The sequence below is a fragment of the Agelaius tricolor genome, unplaced genomic scaffold (assembly GCF_023055355.1).
Source record: "Agelaius tricolor isolate 1412-34295 unplaced genomic scaffold, bAgeTri1.0.p SCAF_10, whole genome shotgun sequence".
Classification (NCBI taxonomy): Eukaryota; Metazoa; Chordata; class Aves; order Passeriformes; family Icteridae; genus Agelaius; species Agelaius tricolor.
This window is the reverse complement of record NW_027269270.1, coordinates 13,607,813-13,624,593: the sequence shown is the minus strand read 5'-3', so window position 1 is coordinate 13,624,593 and position 16,781 is coordinate 13,607,813. Positions and strand designations below refer to the sequence as shown.

General features: G+C 45.2%; 1 protein-coding gene and 1 long non-coding RNA gene across 2 annotated transcripts in view; one reads left to right on the top strand and one right to left on the bottom strand.

The window, feature by feature from the left end:
- Positions 1-2,251, top strand: part of LOC139593651 (uncharacterized) — a 103,571-nt gene extending 101,320 nt beyond the window's left edge. Inside the window, exon 3 of the long non-coding RNA XR_011680361.1 lies at positions 933-2,251. This is a non-coding gene — a long non-coding RNA (uncharacterized lncRNA). The remainder of the gene's footprint in view (positions 1-932) is intronic.
- PDE11A (phosphodiesterase 11A) overlaps positions 1-12,493 on the bottom strand; it is a 109,516-nt gene extending 97,023 nt beyond the window's left edge. The window contains exon 1 of the mRNA XM_071434844.1: positions 11,009-12,493. Within this exon, the coding sequence (XP_071290945.1) occupies positions 11,009-11,827 (819 nt within the window). The 5' untranslated portion in view covers positions 11,828-12,493. The remainder of the gene's footprint in view (positions 1-11,008) is intronic.
- Between the last annotated feature and the right edge of the window lie 4,288 nt (positions 12,494-16,781).

The window sequence follows — 16,781 nt, the reverse complement described above, 5'->3', positions numbered from 1 at the left end:
CTTTATTACTTATTGCACATTTTCCAACATCTCAATCTGAAGGAACTAATACCAAATGTACCAAACAAGTTCTTTGGGAGAGCCAGAACTCCCATGATGAATGTTTTTTAATAACAGCATCAAGGGTGCAGATCTGCCTGATCTTGTGATCTTTCCAAATGCTTCTAAACACTTTTATATCAACTTCAGTAGAAGCTGAACTGTTCTGCATCATAGAGAATCCTGCCTAGAAAGATACGGTTCTTCTAAAACAGAAAAAAAGGAAAATGCAGTGCAATTATCACACAGTAGGCTTCACTAATGAATAAATTAAATATTCCTTCCAGTACTTCCTGGTAATGTCTGAACTACTATTTGGAATTAGCTGCTGTTGCTGAAATATTGATAAGATATTTTGTGCGACTGAAGACACAATCCCTGCTCTACTAATTTTGTACCAAGCAAATCAGAGTACATGGGGAGAACACTGAAACAACAACAGTGTGCCTTGAGTAGCAGTACTGTTGTTGATTGACGGACACCTAGTGGGTCTTACAAAAAAGCAAACCTTCAAGAGGCAGTTTAGCTGAAAAAACCAAACCAGCTGTTGGTCACCCCAGAAGTGAGTTGAGATTTTCTCATCTGAATACACTCCATGCATGTGTTGTATGCAGTCACTGCCTTTTCAGCAGGCCTCAAGATTAACATGAGAAGTGCTGTTTGATCAGCAGGGTGTGGTGGCACACAGGACAGGGGCTGGTGAACATGTCTGAATGAGTCACACACTGTACAGCTGGCAGGGTTAGCAACAGATGTAATGACCAGCTATGGAGCCACTGTTCCTTCATGGATGCTGTGGAGTAGCAGAGACACAAGTGGGATTAGCAGCCTGAAAAGTGTTGGCATGCTCTTTAATGTACAGCTCATTCCTGCTGCTCTGCTTCTCTTTTCAGGCAGATCATGGAAGTTTTCTGTTTGTCTCTCTCCCTGGAGCCTGCACACCAGGAGGAAGCAGGATATCAGATTATATCCTCTGATGCTAGAGAACTGGATGACCTTTAGCAGAAGGGTATTGCGTCTTGGAGCCGAAACGAAAGGTACAGCAGTCGAAGAAAGCTAATGTGCTTAATTGGAAAAATGAGGCACTATTTACAAAAAAACCAATAACTTGGTAAAAGCTGAGAATCATCAAGATGTGAAGTGAACCTACCCCTACTCTTTTGTGGAAAAGCATACCAGAATTTCATTTGGGTGACATTTGAATAAGTGATGAGGTGAGACATATAAGTGAACAAAATAAAATGCTGTTCCTGGCAGCATTGTTATTGTTGAACCATGCAATATGCACAGAAAGCAGTGACTGGATGACCTGCATTATGTTCCAAACCACTTATCCCCACACTCTCTTCTTTCATCAGTTATTGTCATAATAGGACATACATGGCAGGATCTAAGAGAGTGGTTTTACTGAGTTTAACAGTACCAGTAAAGACTTTAATGCCCAGGTGAGAACTGTGATGGCCAAGAATGGACAATATTTATACCCCCCTCTCCTCACAGGGTGGTAACCTTGAACAAGGAGGCCTGTTTAGCAGCTCTCAACAAAGCTGGTAAATCAGAGAGAAACTCTGTCAGATTGCAAACATTTTGAGATATAAACTGTATTATCCCACATGTTGGAACAGCCTGCAACACAACAGGGTCCTCATTTGCACCGGGCTCCTGGGTAGTAAGGACTACCAGTGTTTATGGCAGCAATGCAGCCCTTGCTTTTAAGTTTTCTACAATTAAAACATATATTCAAAAATCAGGGGCAGACTAGATAAAGCTTTTGAGAGAGAGACTTCACCATAATTGTAATTGTACTTACAGTATTTTTATGCAAGAACACTCATGGATTAAAGTCTTCCACTAACTGTTTAAAGAATTACTAAATACTGCTTTGGTTCTATATAATGAGTTTTCTACACAGAGATATTAAAAATGTGAAGGCTGAGGCATTTTTAAGTGGAATTTCACATCTGCCATCAAGGAAAAGTTACTCTGTAAGACAAACCCTATCCTGGCTTTAAGGATATTTATTGATTGTTAGTGTTGCCCTGTGAAAGGTGAATGAAGTAAAGACACAGAAGAGAGCAAGTCTGATCCATCCATCCAAGTGCTGGTAATCCAGTTACCAGCTCAGGAACAATGTAGTCCTGGGTTTTTGGATATATTTGAAGATTGCCAGTGAATGAGAACAGATAAATAACTTCATGGTTTTATTCTGTAGAAGACCAGATTAAGGTACAGAGAGGTTTATTTTTCCATTAGGGTTCTACAATTATATATTATCAGAATCTCAACTTTCAGCTAAAGTTTTGTCTTCTGAGCAGTTTCACCAACTGCCTTTTGGTGTTTACTTTCAGTTAAAGTTGGTAGCTCATACACTGTTAGCAAACATACAAGTTTCACTGTTTTTTTCTGTTTTTTTCAACATAGGATAACTCTTTGAACTTGAAAACATGTCTTTATAACCTTATCAAAACTAGTCAATTTTGTGTGAGCATTATTACCATGATTTAGAACAAAAGAAAAAAGTATAACCATAACCCAAGTTAGCTAAGAATCAAATATTATAATGGAGGATGAAACCTGCTTGATAACATTTCCAGGAGTTAAGTCTTCATGACAAAGCCACTTCCTCTTTCTTCAGTATCTAAGGAAAAGTGTTTAATCTAGTGAAATGCACCAAGTGCCTCAGCCAAAGCTGACAGCTAAAAGAGAAGGATATTTTTGATTTTATTATTTGAAAACACCTTTCAAATATTTTCATGACATAAGAGAACACTACAAAAAATACTCTATTAACAGGCCTGGCCCATTCTATTTTACCATTTACAGCACCATTTTTTTGCTTTGGTTTTTTTTTTTTTAGAAAGGGCTCTATTAGAAAAAATAACCAGACAAACTTGCATCAAAATTTCCTGGATTATACTGTATTTAAGTTCCTGATTAAGTTGCATCAAAAATAACTAATACAAGTATTATGACAGCATTGTTAACACCTGAGTATTACTGGAGTACCAAACTGCATGGGATAGACAAGTTTGAGTGAATTTATAGAAAGCCATCCTCCAAGAGCCTTTACAAAAATAAAGAAACTGAAGTTGGAAGATTTCATAACTTCCAACTGATTCGCTTTCCTAATCACACTTCCTGTAAGTGTAATACATAAGCTTTTATAGAAAGAAAAAAGAGCAAGAAAGCTAAAAGAGCAATCTAAAAGACAGCAAGTTCTCTAGATTCAAAGCATAACATTAAAAAAAGCTTAATACAAATAACAAAAATTAGGGCACGCAGTCTGTTCTAGATACACTTTTCTAAAAAATCACATATGGTGCAAATTACATTGTGCATAAACAGGAAACAAAACTCAAGCATAAAACCACTAAAGGAGATAAGGGGAAACCTTGTAGACATGAAACTCACACACAAAACACAAGTAATAAAGCAATCTCTGACAAGACTGCCATGTAAGGACTGCTGAAGGTATTCCTGTCATGTGCCCCAAAATCCCTAAATCCCCAGAGACAAAGGCAGCAGAACAAACTAGTACCAGGCAGCAGCATTGCAAACCTAATTCTCCCAAGTAAATAAGCACAGTCCAGTTATATTGTGACTATTTATACAGTGACAGCAATATTTCTTATAGTAAAAAAATTATTGCAACAGATAGGACGCATGAAACAGCACAGCCAACTCCTATTTCTTTACTTCCAAAACAATTTTTATAAAAGGAGAGAACATTGATTTTAAAAAAATTAAGTTCCAGATTTAAAACTAAGACCATTTATAGTGGGAATTTATACAGTGGCTTACTTTGTAAAAAAGGAAAAGGTGTTGATTTGTAACAATGCAATACTAAAATTTATTTTGGTGGTTTTTTCCCCACATATGTCAGGACTTAGGGGCTTTTTTTAGTTTGATTGGTGGGAGTGTCTCATATGACTTATGAGCCCTCTTTCTGAGCACTGTTTCAGTTATTAGTTTGACAATGGGCATTAGTAACAATGCACGTTTGTCTAATTATGACTTGCACAAAATTAATGTGTAAAAAATCAAATAGTCTTAAACAGGAAGAAATGACTTTATAGGCAAGTCTGCAAATATGAGTGCCTAAATCAGTATAATTACAACTCATGCTTCATAGTCTGAACTGATCAGCAGTAGGGGTCAGAAAATATTCCTCTGTAGGACATTAGCTACATCCATCACATAGGGATTTTGTTTTCTTCCTTCAAAACAAACTCCAGAGAGATCACCAACAGCACGACAGTGAGTCAAGCTGTGGCCCTACGTACAGCAGATTCTGTGCACTTCCAGTCTGATTGTATCAGTATTAAATAAATTGTTTACAAAGAAAAATATTTTTCCTCTAATTTTCAATATTTAGAGATGACGTCTGTGGTGGTTCTCTCTCCTCTCCTGTACCAGCCCTGACTATGCCCCACTGGGCACCAACTATAACCATGCCTATGTTCCCATCTTGTTCCAGCATTTCTTTGGGACAGGGCTTTGTGCTGACCTCCTAAATAATAATGATACAAGAAATGTACACACACGTGGCTTTAGAAAGCTAATACTCCTCTGTGCAAGGAAACCAACAAGAGTCCTGGGTGTTGCAAGAGAAATCTGTCTATGGGTTTAAACCTAGCACCTGCTGGAGATTACTCAGGTGGGCAACACAGTTTCAAGTGTTACAGCTGCAGTCTTACTGTGACAAAGCAGCACTCATTTTGAAATGCACACTCTAGAGACATGAAGCTCAAACTGCACAGAGTTGCTGTTGCCCTGTTAGCACATAGCTACAGAGCCATTACTTTCATTTGTTTTTCATCGTTTTCCAATAGGGCTATTTTAGAAAAGTAAAACAAATTAACTTGCATAACAATGCATGTATACTTCTTAAATTTGTTATTCTGTAGAAAAGCTATGCAATAGCATATAACTGTAAATAACCAAAATGAAATATCCATTTGTTTTGAAAAATTGAAAGCCAATCAAGCAGAACATACCAAAATTATTTACCGCACAAAACTACAGCTTTACTCAGTCTTGTGCTTGTAACAGGAGCTCAGCTAAAATCTGAAGGGCCAAATCCTGCAGTTTTTGACTCATTCAGGTCACTGACCTGCTTTCATCAAATATATCTACTATTTTCTCATGAGGAACTATAGGCTACAGAATGTCACCAATTTCACATCTGTTCTACAAAGACATTCTAGAATGTCTGAGGCAAAAAAAAAAAAAAATTTAGAACATCTGTACTCTACAGACAGATGGATTGGCTGAGCAATAAACCAGTTAATGTCTATCAGCTTACCAAAAGGAAAACCACCCCAGCTCTCCAAAAATTTTTCCTGCCAAAGCTCTGCAGGGCCAGCAGCCCAGGGACCTGTTGCAGGAAGGAGAGCTGGGGACTAGTGCAGACACTTGTGACAAAGAAGCCCAGCTGGGGCACCCTGAGCACAGCCACTGCTGGGCCACCTACTGCTCATCCCAAATATCTCAGCATCAGATGCACGGTGAGCACACCGGGGGCAGCAAGCAGCTGGTGAGGATCCACAGAGTAATGACAGCAACCCTGGGGGCCAGGCCACTGCCTGCCTGGTGGGGGAGGCAGCCTCACCTGCTCACACAACTGTGGAGGGAAGGTGTGACTCCTCACCATGCCTGAGGGCTGCCACCAGCAGTGTACACTGCACTGCACAGCCCTGTCTGTCCTGGGGATCCACAGCAGCAGCACAGGGACATGAAACAACTGAGCCTTTGCTGTTTTGTGTCCCTGGTGTCAGCCAGGAGCTCCTGCCCCTGGTGGGCATATGCAGAGAGTTGTGGTGATGTGACCTGGGAAGGTCTTAGGATGTTGAATGCATCAGTCAGAAACTGCTCCTGGAGAAGACTTATGGAGTGAGGGAGGTGACAGGAGGTGAGAGACATCCTCAGCTGCTGCCCTGAGGGATCTCTGCCTTTCCTTCCCAGGACCTGCCTCCTGTAGAAAGATCTCTCTCCCAGGCCAGCACCACTGTGACATGAAGGATGAAGGTCATGTTCACAGCCAGTGGGCTGCAGACACAGGGATGATTTCAACACCCCCTCACCAATTTATGGACTTGTACTTAGAATTCCAAGTTTTCCTAAATTTTGCATGATGGGCTGGAGTGTCTTTTTATGCAAAGCACATCAGAACATCTTAGTCTTTACTGTTGCAGTTATTTCCTGCATTCCCCATGGCGCTTCCTAATCCTATTTAATGTACAGCAAAGAAAACCTGGTTTTTAATTTTTTCTATATTACATGGAAACTTTAAACACCACTGTGTATTCTGCTTGCCAGGTCTTACAATCTTTGCTGTCTTAAGAGCAACGTCTCTCCTGTTAAGAGTCAACACTGGAATTTGTGTTGGTGCCACTGTCTGATGCTAGTGCTTCCCACTTGCAGAGCTGAACCTCCCAGGCCCTGGGGTTTTAGTGCTTTAACTGCTCTTAGAAACTGAGAGAGATCTGCTGTTAATACTGCTGATAGCAAGCAGCTACCCTGTGTAAGGGAATGTGCCTCATGCCTCTTCTGACCTTCTGCACCCACAGGCAGCCCCACACAGGCCCCCCAGGCTCAGAGGTTTGCATCTCTGAGCAGCATCTCTGTGATGCTGTCCTGGCACAGCAGGAGACTCTGAATGCTCAGAGCTCACCAAGAGGGCTTGAAAAAGACAACACCCATGCCTGTAGCCAGGTACTGGAGGATGTTTAAAACCTGCAGTGAAGGGTTGTGTGTGCATTAACTATGTTACACTTGGCCTAAGCTTGAAAGAGCTAACGGGAAAGTCCTGTACAAAGAGAGCTCAATTTTACTTTCCTTGATTTCAGTTGCAGTAATGTGGTTATATTTTATTTTTGAGGAATTGAACTATATTGAAAAACAATTGATCATATTTTACAGCACTTTCTCTAACTTACAAAACTCATGTTTTAGCGTGACTCCATTTAATATTTCTCCTCTTTGCTACATGCTTTATTAAAACATCCATCTGGTAAGCCATTTTTGTCTTTTGTCTTTTAAAGCTACTTTTAAAATTCCAAAGTTAACATAAAATGTGCAGAAACTTTATTCTGCTGACACTGGAAAATGGCAGAACACACATTTCACCACTTTCTGATATATGCTTACTATTCTAGAGGGTAATATTTTTTCCACTAGTTAGAAAGATTTGGGATGCTATTAAATTGTTTCCTAATTTTTGCACAGCTAATGTTATATCAAAAACCAAACATTACTTGCAATTTAAAATGTTTATTATTTAAATACTGCTCTAAGAGATGGAACAAAATTTAAATTATCAGTAATTTCAGCTAAACACCATGGATGTCCTATGAGAAGAATGGATGACATTAAAAATCCACAGCTTCAAATGGGAAAAAAACCTTAAATTTGAAGACAGCTTCTAAGAACTACAGGTAATGGTCTCTGTCTGTGTACTTAAAATGGGCATAATAGTCTTCATATGTGATGATGGAAGCTACATCGATTCTCTGTCAAAAGGAGCCTCAATAGACATTTAGGCCCCAAATTCCCTTGCCAGTTAAGATCTGATTCTTCTTCCAACGTGTGTGCTCAAGATATAGTTCATTATTCCCATATGAAAAAGGAGTCAGAAATACTTCCAAAAATTTACATATGGGAGCGTCCAAGGCCTTATTTTAGAACTTAAAGTGACTGAAAGTTTGATTTACAATTCAACTGGATTAATTTCAGGAGAAACAGTTTTAGACTGGCTTCAAAATGAAAATGAAAGAAAGTATCTAATTGCTTTCCTTTTCTCAAATTCTCTGTACTGCTAACACTTGCATATCAGATCATGCATGTTGCAGCTAAAATTATAAACTCACTTTCATCAAATGACTTTGCAATGCAATAAATAAAGCTTTTAATGCCATGAATGAAATTGTGCAACTTTTGAATGCCACTGTGACATTCATTTAAACCTTTCTATAAATTATTATTATTATTATTATTATGTAACATTCATTTAAACCTTTCTATAAATTATTTGTCGAATTTTCTATTGCTGTGAGCCTCCAAAAGTTTATTCAGCCAAAGCTGAACTTCATCAATTAAACTACTGTGAGATCTTATATGGTCATTGTTTAGTATTAAAAGAAGTATTTATTATACAGTCCTCAATATGTGATACTAATTCCAAACCTTGTATCTATGTATGTTTATTGAATTAAGAAAGATTGTTCACAAGAGCAGATTTTGAAAGTCCCACTCAACAATACTAACAATCACCTGGATTGTGGAAAAGCCCCATCTAATAATATTTTGTTTGCATTTTTTCTTTTTAGAAGAATAAATGTGTAATTGAAATAGTATGCTGCCTCTGACAAAGCCACAAGCAGTCATTTACAAATACTCCCCGAAACAATCAGGCTGATGGGCACAGGGGACTGCCTGCATGGAACACATTACAAGACATGACAGCATTTAATTGTAATGTTGATTGCACTGAAGTACCATTAATGTCAGTCATAGCTGACAGTACAAGCAGGCAACCCAATTTGTACTCAGTGGTAGAATTCCAAATGGTATTTGATCAGGCTCTGAGAAAACAGAGATGGTTGAATAATAATAAATTTCCCAGTACAGTAAACTAACTAATTGATGATATGGAAGTATGTTTACCTATTTTAAATAAGTTTGTTAATTTAAAAAAGCAAGCAAAAGAAGTTTAAATTAATCTAGAAGTTCCTCTGACCTTGTGTAAGGCCTTTTCTTGCCAAACAGTTAGCATCAGTGTAGAAACCTTCTTCAATGGACAAAAAAATGGTGCTCTTCTGTCACCCCTTTTCTTCAGCTCCACCTGACAGAGTTTCCTGGTGGTGCTGTTTTTTATGTGACAGTTGATTAAACACTTTCATCATCAGTGGCAGAAAATAATATTATCATATTTATTAATTTTTTAAGTGCTCCATTGTGAGCAATACAATGACCTGAAATGGAACAGCTGTCACCTCTTCACACGCAGGTACCTGGGCTTCCACAGAGCTCCTTAGACCCTTCAATTAGAAATGTCTCCTTTTGATGAGGCACAATGGTATATATCCTTGCCAAGTAAGAGAAAATAAACTGCACTAACTCAGAAACATGACTGAAAGCCGGGCCCTGTTTTATTATCCAGCAAAACTTTCATTACAGTTGGAAGGTCTTAAGTTTCATTTGCACTAAAGTAAATCAAAGTAGCTCCACTGAAAGTAGGGAAGCTGCATTTGATGTAATTACAGGATGGACTTGGATTAGAACTTGCCCATCTACTGCAACTAATGTACTTAGGGCTTAAGGATACAATGAACTGTATTATTTATAATATTTAAATTGATTTTGAATAAGAGCCAGACAAAAGTATAACATAAATAGCACTGGGAATGGCAACTGGATGGATTGCTTTTCACTTTTCTCTGTGGATGAAACAGAAAATAAACTGTTCAAAGAAGCTGGACTTTTTCACAGAGAAGTGAACACAAAGTGAAGAAACACTGAAGAAAAAAATTAAAAATAAAACAATATATATCCCTAGGACTAGAAAGCAATGCCCTTTCAGTGGCATTCTCACCTCCAAAAAAAGGGTGTCTGGAGCTATCCAGGGCTTAGAAGGAGGGATCAAGTTCCTTCCTAGCCAAACTCAGATATCCTTTATCTGTTTAGCAAGTTGAGAGTATTGAGAACATACTGCTTCACCTACAACCGCAGATATTCTGGGATTTGCGCAGTTCTACAAGTGAAAGTAACAAAATCAGATTGCAAGAAAAAGTGTATAATGCAGAAAAGGGGAAAAAAAGAAAGGAAGAAAGCCAGTTGAATTTTTTTCAAAGGTGATCCAGTACTCATTTTAGTCGAGCATTTTTACCATTCCCTTTGAAATCTGTGGGTTGGGAACCTCTGTCAGTCTGGATCTGTGAGGTGCCTAGTATTTTTCAAATACTGCTTGACAAATAAATGTTCAGCCCCAAATACATATACCCTGGTTCTTCTTCTGTATTTAAAAGGCAAAAATAACCAAATCTTATTTTTCAAGTTTCTTCCTTGTAGTACGCTGTAAAGCATCATCAGCTTTTTAACGTTTATTGATTTTGTTATTATTGTAGATTAAAACAAGACACTGGACAATGTTTATTACTAAAATTCTTCGAGACATACATCTGCCACCTTTCTCAAGATCCTAACTGAGAAAACGTGCCACTTTGTGGTTCTTCATTTTCTCAAGAACCTTCAATTGCTGATAGTGTCTTGCACAAATAAACACTAGCAACAGACGCCCCCCCGGAAAGAGAGGTAAATTTCAAGCCAGGAAACTGAAGGCTCTGCTCTACATTGGCACATTTGGGCAAAGGCTCGTCAATTCTGCCTTGAAGCCAGAACTGCATTTTCACAATTCACACTGAAGCCTCTAAAGAAGTAAAAGGTGGGCAAAGTCTTTGCTGGAGAATAACAGGACACTGTTAGGAATGCGTTTGAGAACATGTACCATGTGGGCTGAGTGGGCATATGCAAAGGTGAAAATATATGATCTTTTAAAAGCAAAGAGACTTTTTCAGCAGCGGAGAGCCAGGGATCACTGAGACAGAAATTTAATAACACCATCATTGGGACTGTCACGAGCATTTTTTTTAACTTTTCTTCAGGCGGTTCCAAAACGTGCTTTAGAAACACATGAAGCGCCTGTCGCTCCTGCGAAACCCGGAGCACTGCTGTGCCACTGTAGGGCCCCTTCAGCCCCATCGGCCACCCAGGCGGGGCTTCCCCTCCCGCTGTCCCCGGCGTCCCCCCGGCACTCGCCCCGCGCCCACCGCGCCATTCCCGGCCGGGCCACCCCGGGCGGGGCTGCGGGAGGGAGGAAGGGACAGCCCGGGGGGAGGCCGGGCCAGGCCACTGGGGGCTCCTCGGTCCGCGCCTCCGCCGCCGCGGCCCGGGGAGCCTGCCCGGCTCCTACCTGGTAGGCGTCGGGAATGTTGACCGTCTCGCCGTGCTCCGCCACGTAGCCGATGATGCCCTTGCCCCAGGGCACCTGCACCTCGTTGCTGTCCTCGGTGGAGCCGCAGGGCAGCAGCGGGGTGCCGGCGTGCACGTCGAAGAACTTGGACACCAGGGTCTTCTTGCCGGCGGAGGTCCCCTCCACGAGGAAGAGGGATCCCCGGTCCGCGTCCACCATGAGGCAGACGAAGATGAGGATCTTGTAGCTGAGGCTGGTGAGGTCCAGGTCATTGGAGATGTCCTTGACCAGTTCCAGGAAGAACTGTCGCTCGTTGTGCTCCTTGAGGTAGCGCTTGTAGTCCAGGGCGGTGGGGGGGTACTGGGGCAGGCTGACGCGGGACTCCAGCAGGGCGCTGAGGATGTGCGCGGTGGTGGGGGGCAAGGAGCTGGCCTTCCGCAGCAGCGCCCGCCGCCGCACGCTGCTCAGCGGCTCCTGCGCCCGGGCGTGCACATGCTCGTCGTAGGTGAGGTTGACGTGGATGGCTTTGGAGCGGGCGAAGCTCTTCCGCAGCTCCTTCTGGGACGCTCGGCGCTGCAGCCCCCCGGGGCCGGGACCGGGGCCGGGACCGCCGGGGCCGCCCGCGCTCCCCCAGCTGCCGCCGGGGCCGTCGCTGCTCCGCCGCTCCTCCGACGGGCCGCCGGCGGGGGCGGCGGGGACGGCAGGCGCCTTAGGGAGCGAGTTCTTCCTCTGCAGCCACTTCTCCACCAGCTCCGGGTGCCCCTCTAGGAAACTTTCCACCGCCGCCACGTCGAGGCCGGCATCGCCGGCGGCTGCCATGGTGCCGGCGGCGGGGGCGGCTCAGGCCGCGGGAGCTCCCGCGCTGGCCATGCCCCGCCGCCGCCACGTGCTGCTGCCGCCGCCCCGACGGCCGCCCCGGGGCAGGGGGGATGCCGGCAGCCCCGGCGAGGGGCCGCTTCTGCCCCTTGCCCGGGCTCCTCCTCCGCGGTGCGCCTTCTTCTCGCCTTCTGCTTTCCCCCGCGACCTCCTTTCCCTGCCCACCACTCTTTATTATTAGTAGCAGTAGTATTGGTATTTTTCTAGGTATTTTTTTGTGCTTCCCGGTTTTCAGCCTTTCGCCAGCTCTGACCTCGGTTCCCGGTTCTGGGCCGCTCCCGTGCTGAGTCGGGCAGGCGGTGCCGCCGCGCCTCTGGAGATGCTCCGGGAGCGCTCGGGCAAACCCCTTCTGCCAAGTGCTGTCAGTGCTGGCGGCGGCTCCTGCGTAAGCCAGCCGGCAGACCACTGAGAAGGAGGGAGGGGAGGACGCGTGAGCCGAGCGGGGGGGCAGGCGGGGAGGAGGGAGGGCTGGCGGGAGCGCTGGCAAACCCCGCTGCGGGTGGGGGGGCACTGCCGCCCGCCTGGCAGCAGCCGCCTCGGCAGGGCGGGCGGGGCGCGCAGCGTCCCCCGGCGGGAGGACCCCCGGCAGTGGGGAGCTGTGCTAGGGAGTTTCATTCAACAACATCGGGGGAAAGGGAGGGGCCTTTTGTCTGTGATGCTCGTTCGGGGAGGGGACGAACCGTGCCGCGGCTCCCGCCCGCGGTCCGCGGGAGAGGCAGCGGGACGTAATAGAAGCGCTCCCGTTAAAGAGCTCTCATTTATACCATTGTCTGAGCGGCTTTAGTACTTAGAAAAACGGAGCCCTTCCAAGAATCCTGAGTGAATTCCGTTTCTTGAATCACTGAGTTGATTTGCGGATAGCCTCACCCGTGCGGAGCCCCGAGTCAGCCCGGTGCGCACGGTTCCCGCGGGGTCCGAGGGGCACAGCGGGCTCTGCTCGCCCGGAGCCGCCCAGGGCTTTCTGCCGCAAGCCGCTGCTCCCCGGGGCGGCTCGGCGGGAGCGGGCGCGCCCAGGCGCTCCTGGGTGACCGCTGGGGCATCACCGGCTGCCAGACGGAAACGGACCGTATCCACCGCCGGCAGACGGACAAGGGTTATTTTTATGCGCACGTGGAGCACTTTTCATTGCTAAATCAATGCCTACGCATAAGCGATTGAAAAAACAAGTCATGGATCTTAACACGTGAAAATGTTTTTCATGCGCTCACCAAAGACTGAATGAAGGCGGCTTCAGAAATTCATGAATGGGAGTTCGGGTGGCTGGGAAAACACACGGGCTAATCTTCAACCGAACGAGATTCCGACCTGCCGGGCACCCTGTCCCTGCAGCTGCCCCTTACGGCGCGGGGCACGGGCAGTGCTTGCAAGGAGAGGGAGCACTTTTGGGACACGTGTCGATAGCGCAGGCTGGTGCGTGGGTGTCAGGGGGATGGAAGGGCTACGTGTGTGTCCCGGAGGACGCCGCGTCTCCCGCGGCAGCAAGGGTGACCCTCAGGGGCTCCGTGTAGATGCTTCGGCTTGAGCAGCTCGGAGGCAGCTTACGAAGCCATAGACAAAGGATTTCGGCTCCCAGTCTCGGTGCCCGCGCCCTTGCAGGCTGAGCAGCGGTACCCTCGCCGCCGCGGGTCCCGGGCCGCTTGGCGGCAGGGCGCCGTGCTTGCCCCCCGCTCTCGGCGGGGTTTCACACAGCTCTCGGACTCTCCCCGCCGCGCAGGGATGCTGCCGCAGGAGGACGGGCTCGCTCTCTCTCCATTGAGAAACCCCGCCGCCGCCGGCACACACCGGCAATAGGGCAGCGGGGGCGGCGCGCAGGCGCACGGGCAGCGGGGGCGGGGGGCGCAGCCCCGGCAGCAGCCCCGGCAGCAGCCCCCGGCGCTCGGGGGCCGGAGGGGGGAGCCGGGGGCCAGCCCGGCCCTGGGCGGTGCGCGGCGGCGGGGAGAGAACGCTCCCGGCCGCCTCACCGTGCCCCGCCCGACTTGCGGAGGGCGCCCGGCTGCAGAACCCGCGGCGAGTGGGCTGCGGGGCGAGGGGGCGGAAAGCGGGGAGGTCGGAGGACACGCTCTAGGGATTCGTCCCCGAGCTGCTCGCACCTCTAAAGAAGCCGAGCTTTTCCTTGCAGGTAGCTCGGGTATGACGAGGCAGCGCATCTCGGGAGGGCAAGGCTCGGTGAGCGTTTCCCAGCGCGCTGCCGGAGCTGTGACGCACAGGGGTTTCGCAGGCGGCGGCGGGCGCAGCCCCTCGGGCTGAGGGAGCCGCCGCTGTCACAGCGCCGGGGCGGCCGCGCTGTCGGAGACCGCCCCCCCTGAGCCCCCGAGCGCCCCGGGCTGCCCCGAGCGCCCCGGGCTGCCCCGAGCCCCCCGGGCTGCATTTGCGGTGTTGCAGCGCTGGCACAAACGCTCCACTTGCACAAAGAAATCGCGTGAGCTGCTGGAGGCCAGCCCGGCGCGTACCCCCAGCTCTCAAACGAGGACCTTGGGTGCGAAATAATCATATGCATATAATTTTTACCATCTCGTTGCGGTAAGGTTTGGTTTGAACACGCACACCAGTGTTTACTACAAAATGGCTACTATGTAGCAGTTCTGTATGTAAACACTTAAAGCAACTTAGTGTTTCTGTAAGCCTAGGTATAAACAAGGTCCTTCGAAGTCTTGCAACATCTTTCGTTTCTTTTGCTGGGATTCTATGCATTGGATTTGCCTGCATCAGAAATCTGCATATTGACAATCTCTCAAATAGCAGTCAAGACTGAAGAAAGTAAAACTGCAGTTGTCTCCATTGCATGGAATACATAGGAAAAAAATTACTGTAACAGTTAACAGTAAAGAACTGTGGAACCTGAAATCCGTGTAGAGATGAAATATGACAAAGATGATCACACAGGTTTGACTGTTCTGTAACTTGCCCAGGCTTTGGACATGCTGTAAAAACCTGGATAAAACCTTCAGAAGCCTGGCCTGGTGTGCATTGATGGATGTTAGGAGAAAACTGGTGTCTCTCTTCTGTCTGCAGGGCGAGTTAAAGAAGCACAGTGTGCACTGGGCTGCAGCCTTGTGTTGGATTGAGGTAGATTAGTTGCAGCCTTTTGTGGGAGGGCAAAAATAGGAAAATGGAATTTGTCAATGCCGTGGGATTGTGCCACCATTGTAATTTTATCGGTATGCTGCAGTGAGGTACAAGCATCTTACATCTGATGCATCTGAGGTATGATGTACTTTTTGTCAGCAGGGATGCACAATGCCAGCTCAGACAGCAGTGCAGGCTTTAGCCAGTTGCATCTGGTTTCCTTGGGTACAACACAGAGAAATGCTCTAAGATGCCCTAAAAGAATGACAAGGAGAAATGTCAGTTCATTTCTCAGGTGCAGTGTGTTTCTTTGTGGAAGGCAATGGAATATCACTCCTCAAAATGCAATTGGGAAAACCACTTGAGAAAATGTTGTCATTTGGGGAGACACTTTATTACTCTAAACACTAAACATTACTCTAGTCTGAAAGGGGGAAGCAGTCCAGTAGAATCCAGGAGGATGGGAGCATAAATGATGCATAGTATAAAAGGCACAAGGTATACTTTGTGTCACTTTAATAAGTAAAATATAAATCCTTTTTGCATCATGGAGAGTTGCAGTTCTTCATATAATTTCATATACAACTACTTACCGCTTCTAAACTACGTGAATATCTTTGCAATCCCAATATCCAGAATATCCAAATTTAATTTCATGCAGTTTTTTGGTTTTTTTTAAATGATCATGAGATTGACATAGAGTTCCACAAGGCTGTGCTCCATTGAAGGGCATTAGAAAAAGGGTTGTCAATAGCCAGTTCCTGGAATCTCTTGACAGAAGTTGAAAAGTCATTATTGTTTCTTTCCATACCTGCTAAAACCTCTCTTTTTCAACAGAAGCCTTCTCTCGTACTGAAGACTACTGCAATGACATGCTCACATTCCTCTCCTGTCCTCCAGAGCTGACTCTTCCCATTGTCTAAAGTGAATTTAGATATCAGTTCGCTTGCTTTCTTTTCAAAACTTGTACTAACATCTGTATGATTTGTTCACTACAATTTTACTAGGAAAAAATAGTTACTATGTGCTGATGATGTATTGAAGGAAATTCCAGTATAAAGTGAATGTCACAAAACATCTCATAGAAATCAGGGGAAAAAAAAGCCACACAATTCTAAAGCACTTTAGTAATCAGAAAAAGACCCCAAAATAACAACAGGACACAGGACTGTGTATGTAATTAATAGCTTGATTCAATTAATATAATTTATATTCAAGTAATATAAACAAAACCAATGAAACTCACACAGAATACTTTCCCTTTGAGATGTTTCACTGTTTTTCAAGACTTTCTCTGTGAAAAGCACAAGAAAAACCAACAGTCATAGCATACCAGTATGCTGGATGGTATTTAGTCAAGCAACAACTGCAGCACAACACGATGCCAGTAGGGGGTAGTGACCAGCAAACAAAATCTAAAAACTCTCCAGAATCAGAAATTAAAACTTGCCCATTGGCACTACAGCGTTCTAGGAAAGCTATAAACCTTCTGACCTGGTGTACAGAGTATTGGAAATCGTACCAATATTTTAATACAGGGAATGAGGATTTTTGTTTCTGTGGAACTGTAGTTCAAGTTCATCAGCAGTCCTGGAAAGTTGACAGTTGTGATAGTAAATCCTTGTAAGGCTATCATCCCCCTAAAAGAAAAAGCTTTTTAAATTTATGTATGTCCCCTCCAACACTGCATCTTACTTATGTCACCTCTTAGTTTTGCCTTTGTTTTGTACAGCCAAATAAACCCCAAAGATTTGGTCCTGTCTTGGGCTTTCCATCTTTTCCAACAGTGTAGCACTGATAATATTCCTGAATAGAAAACATGTTACTTTTT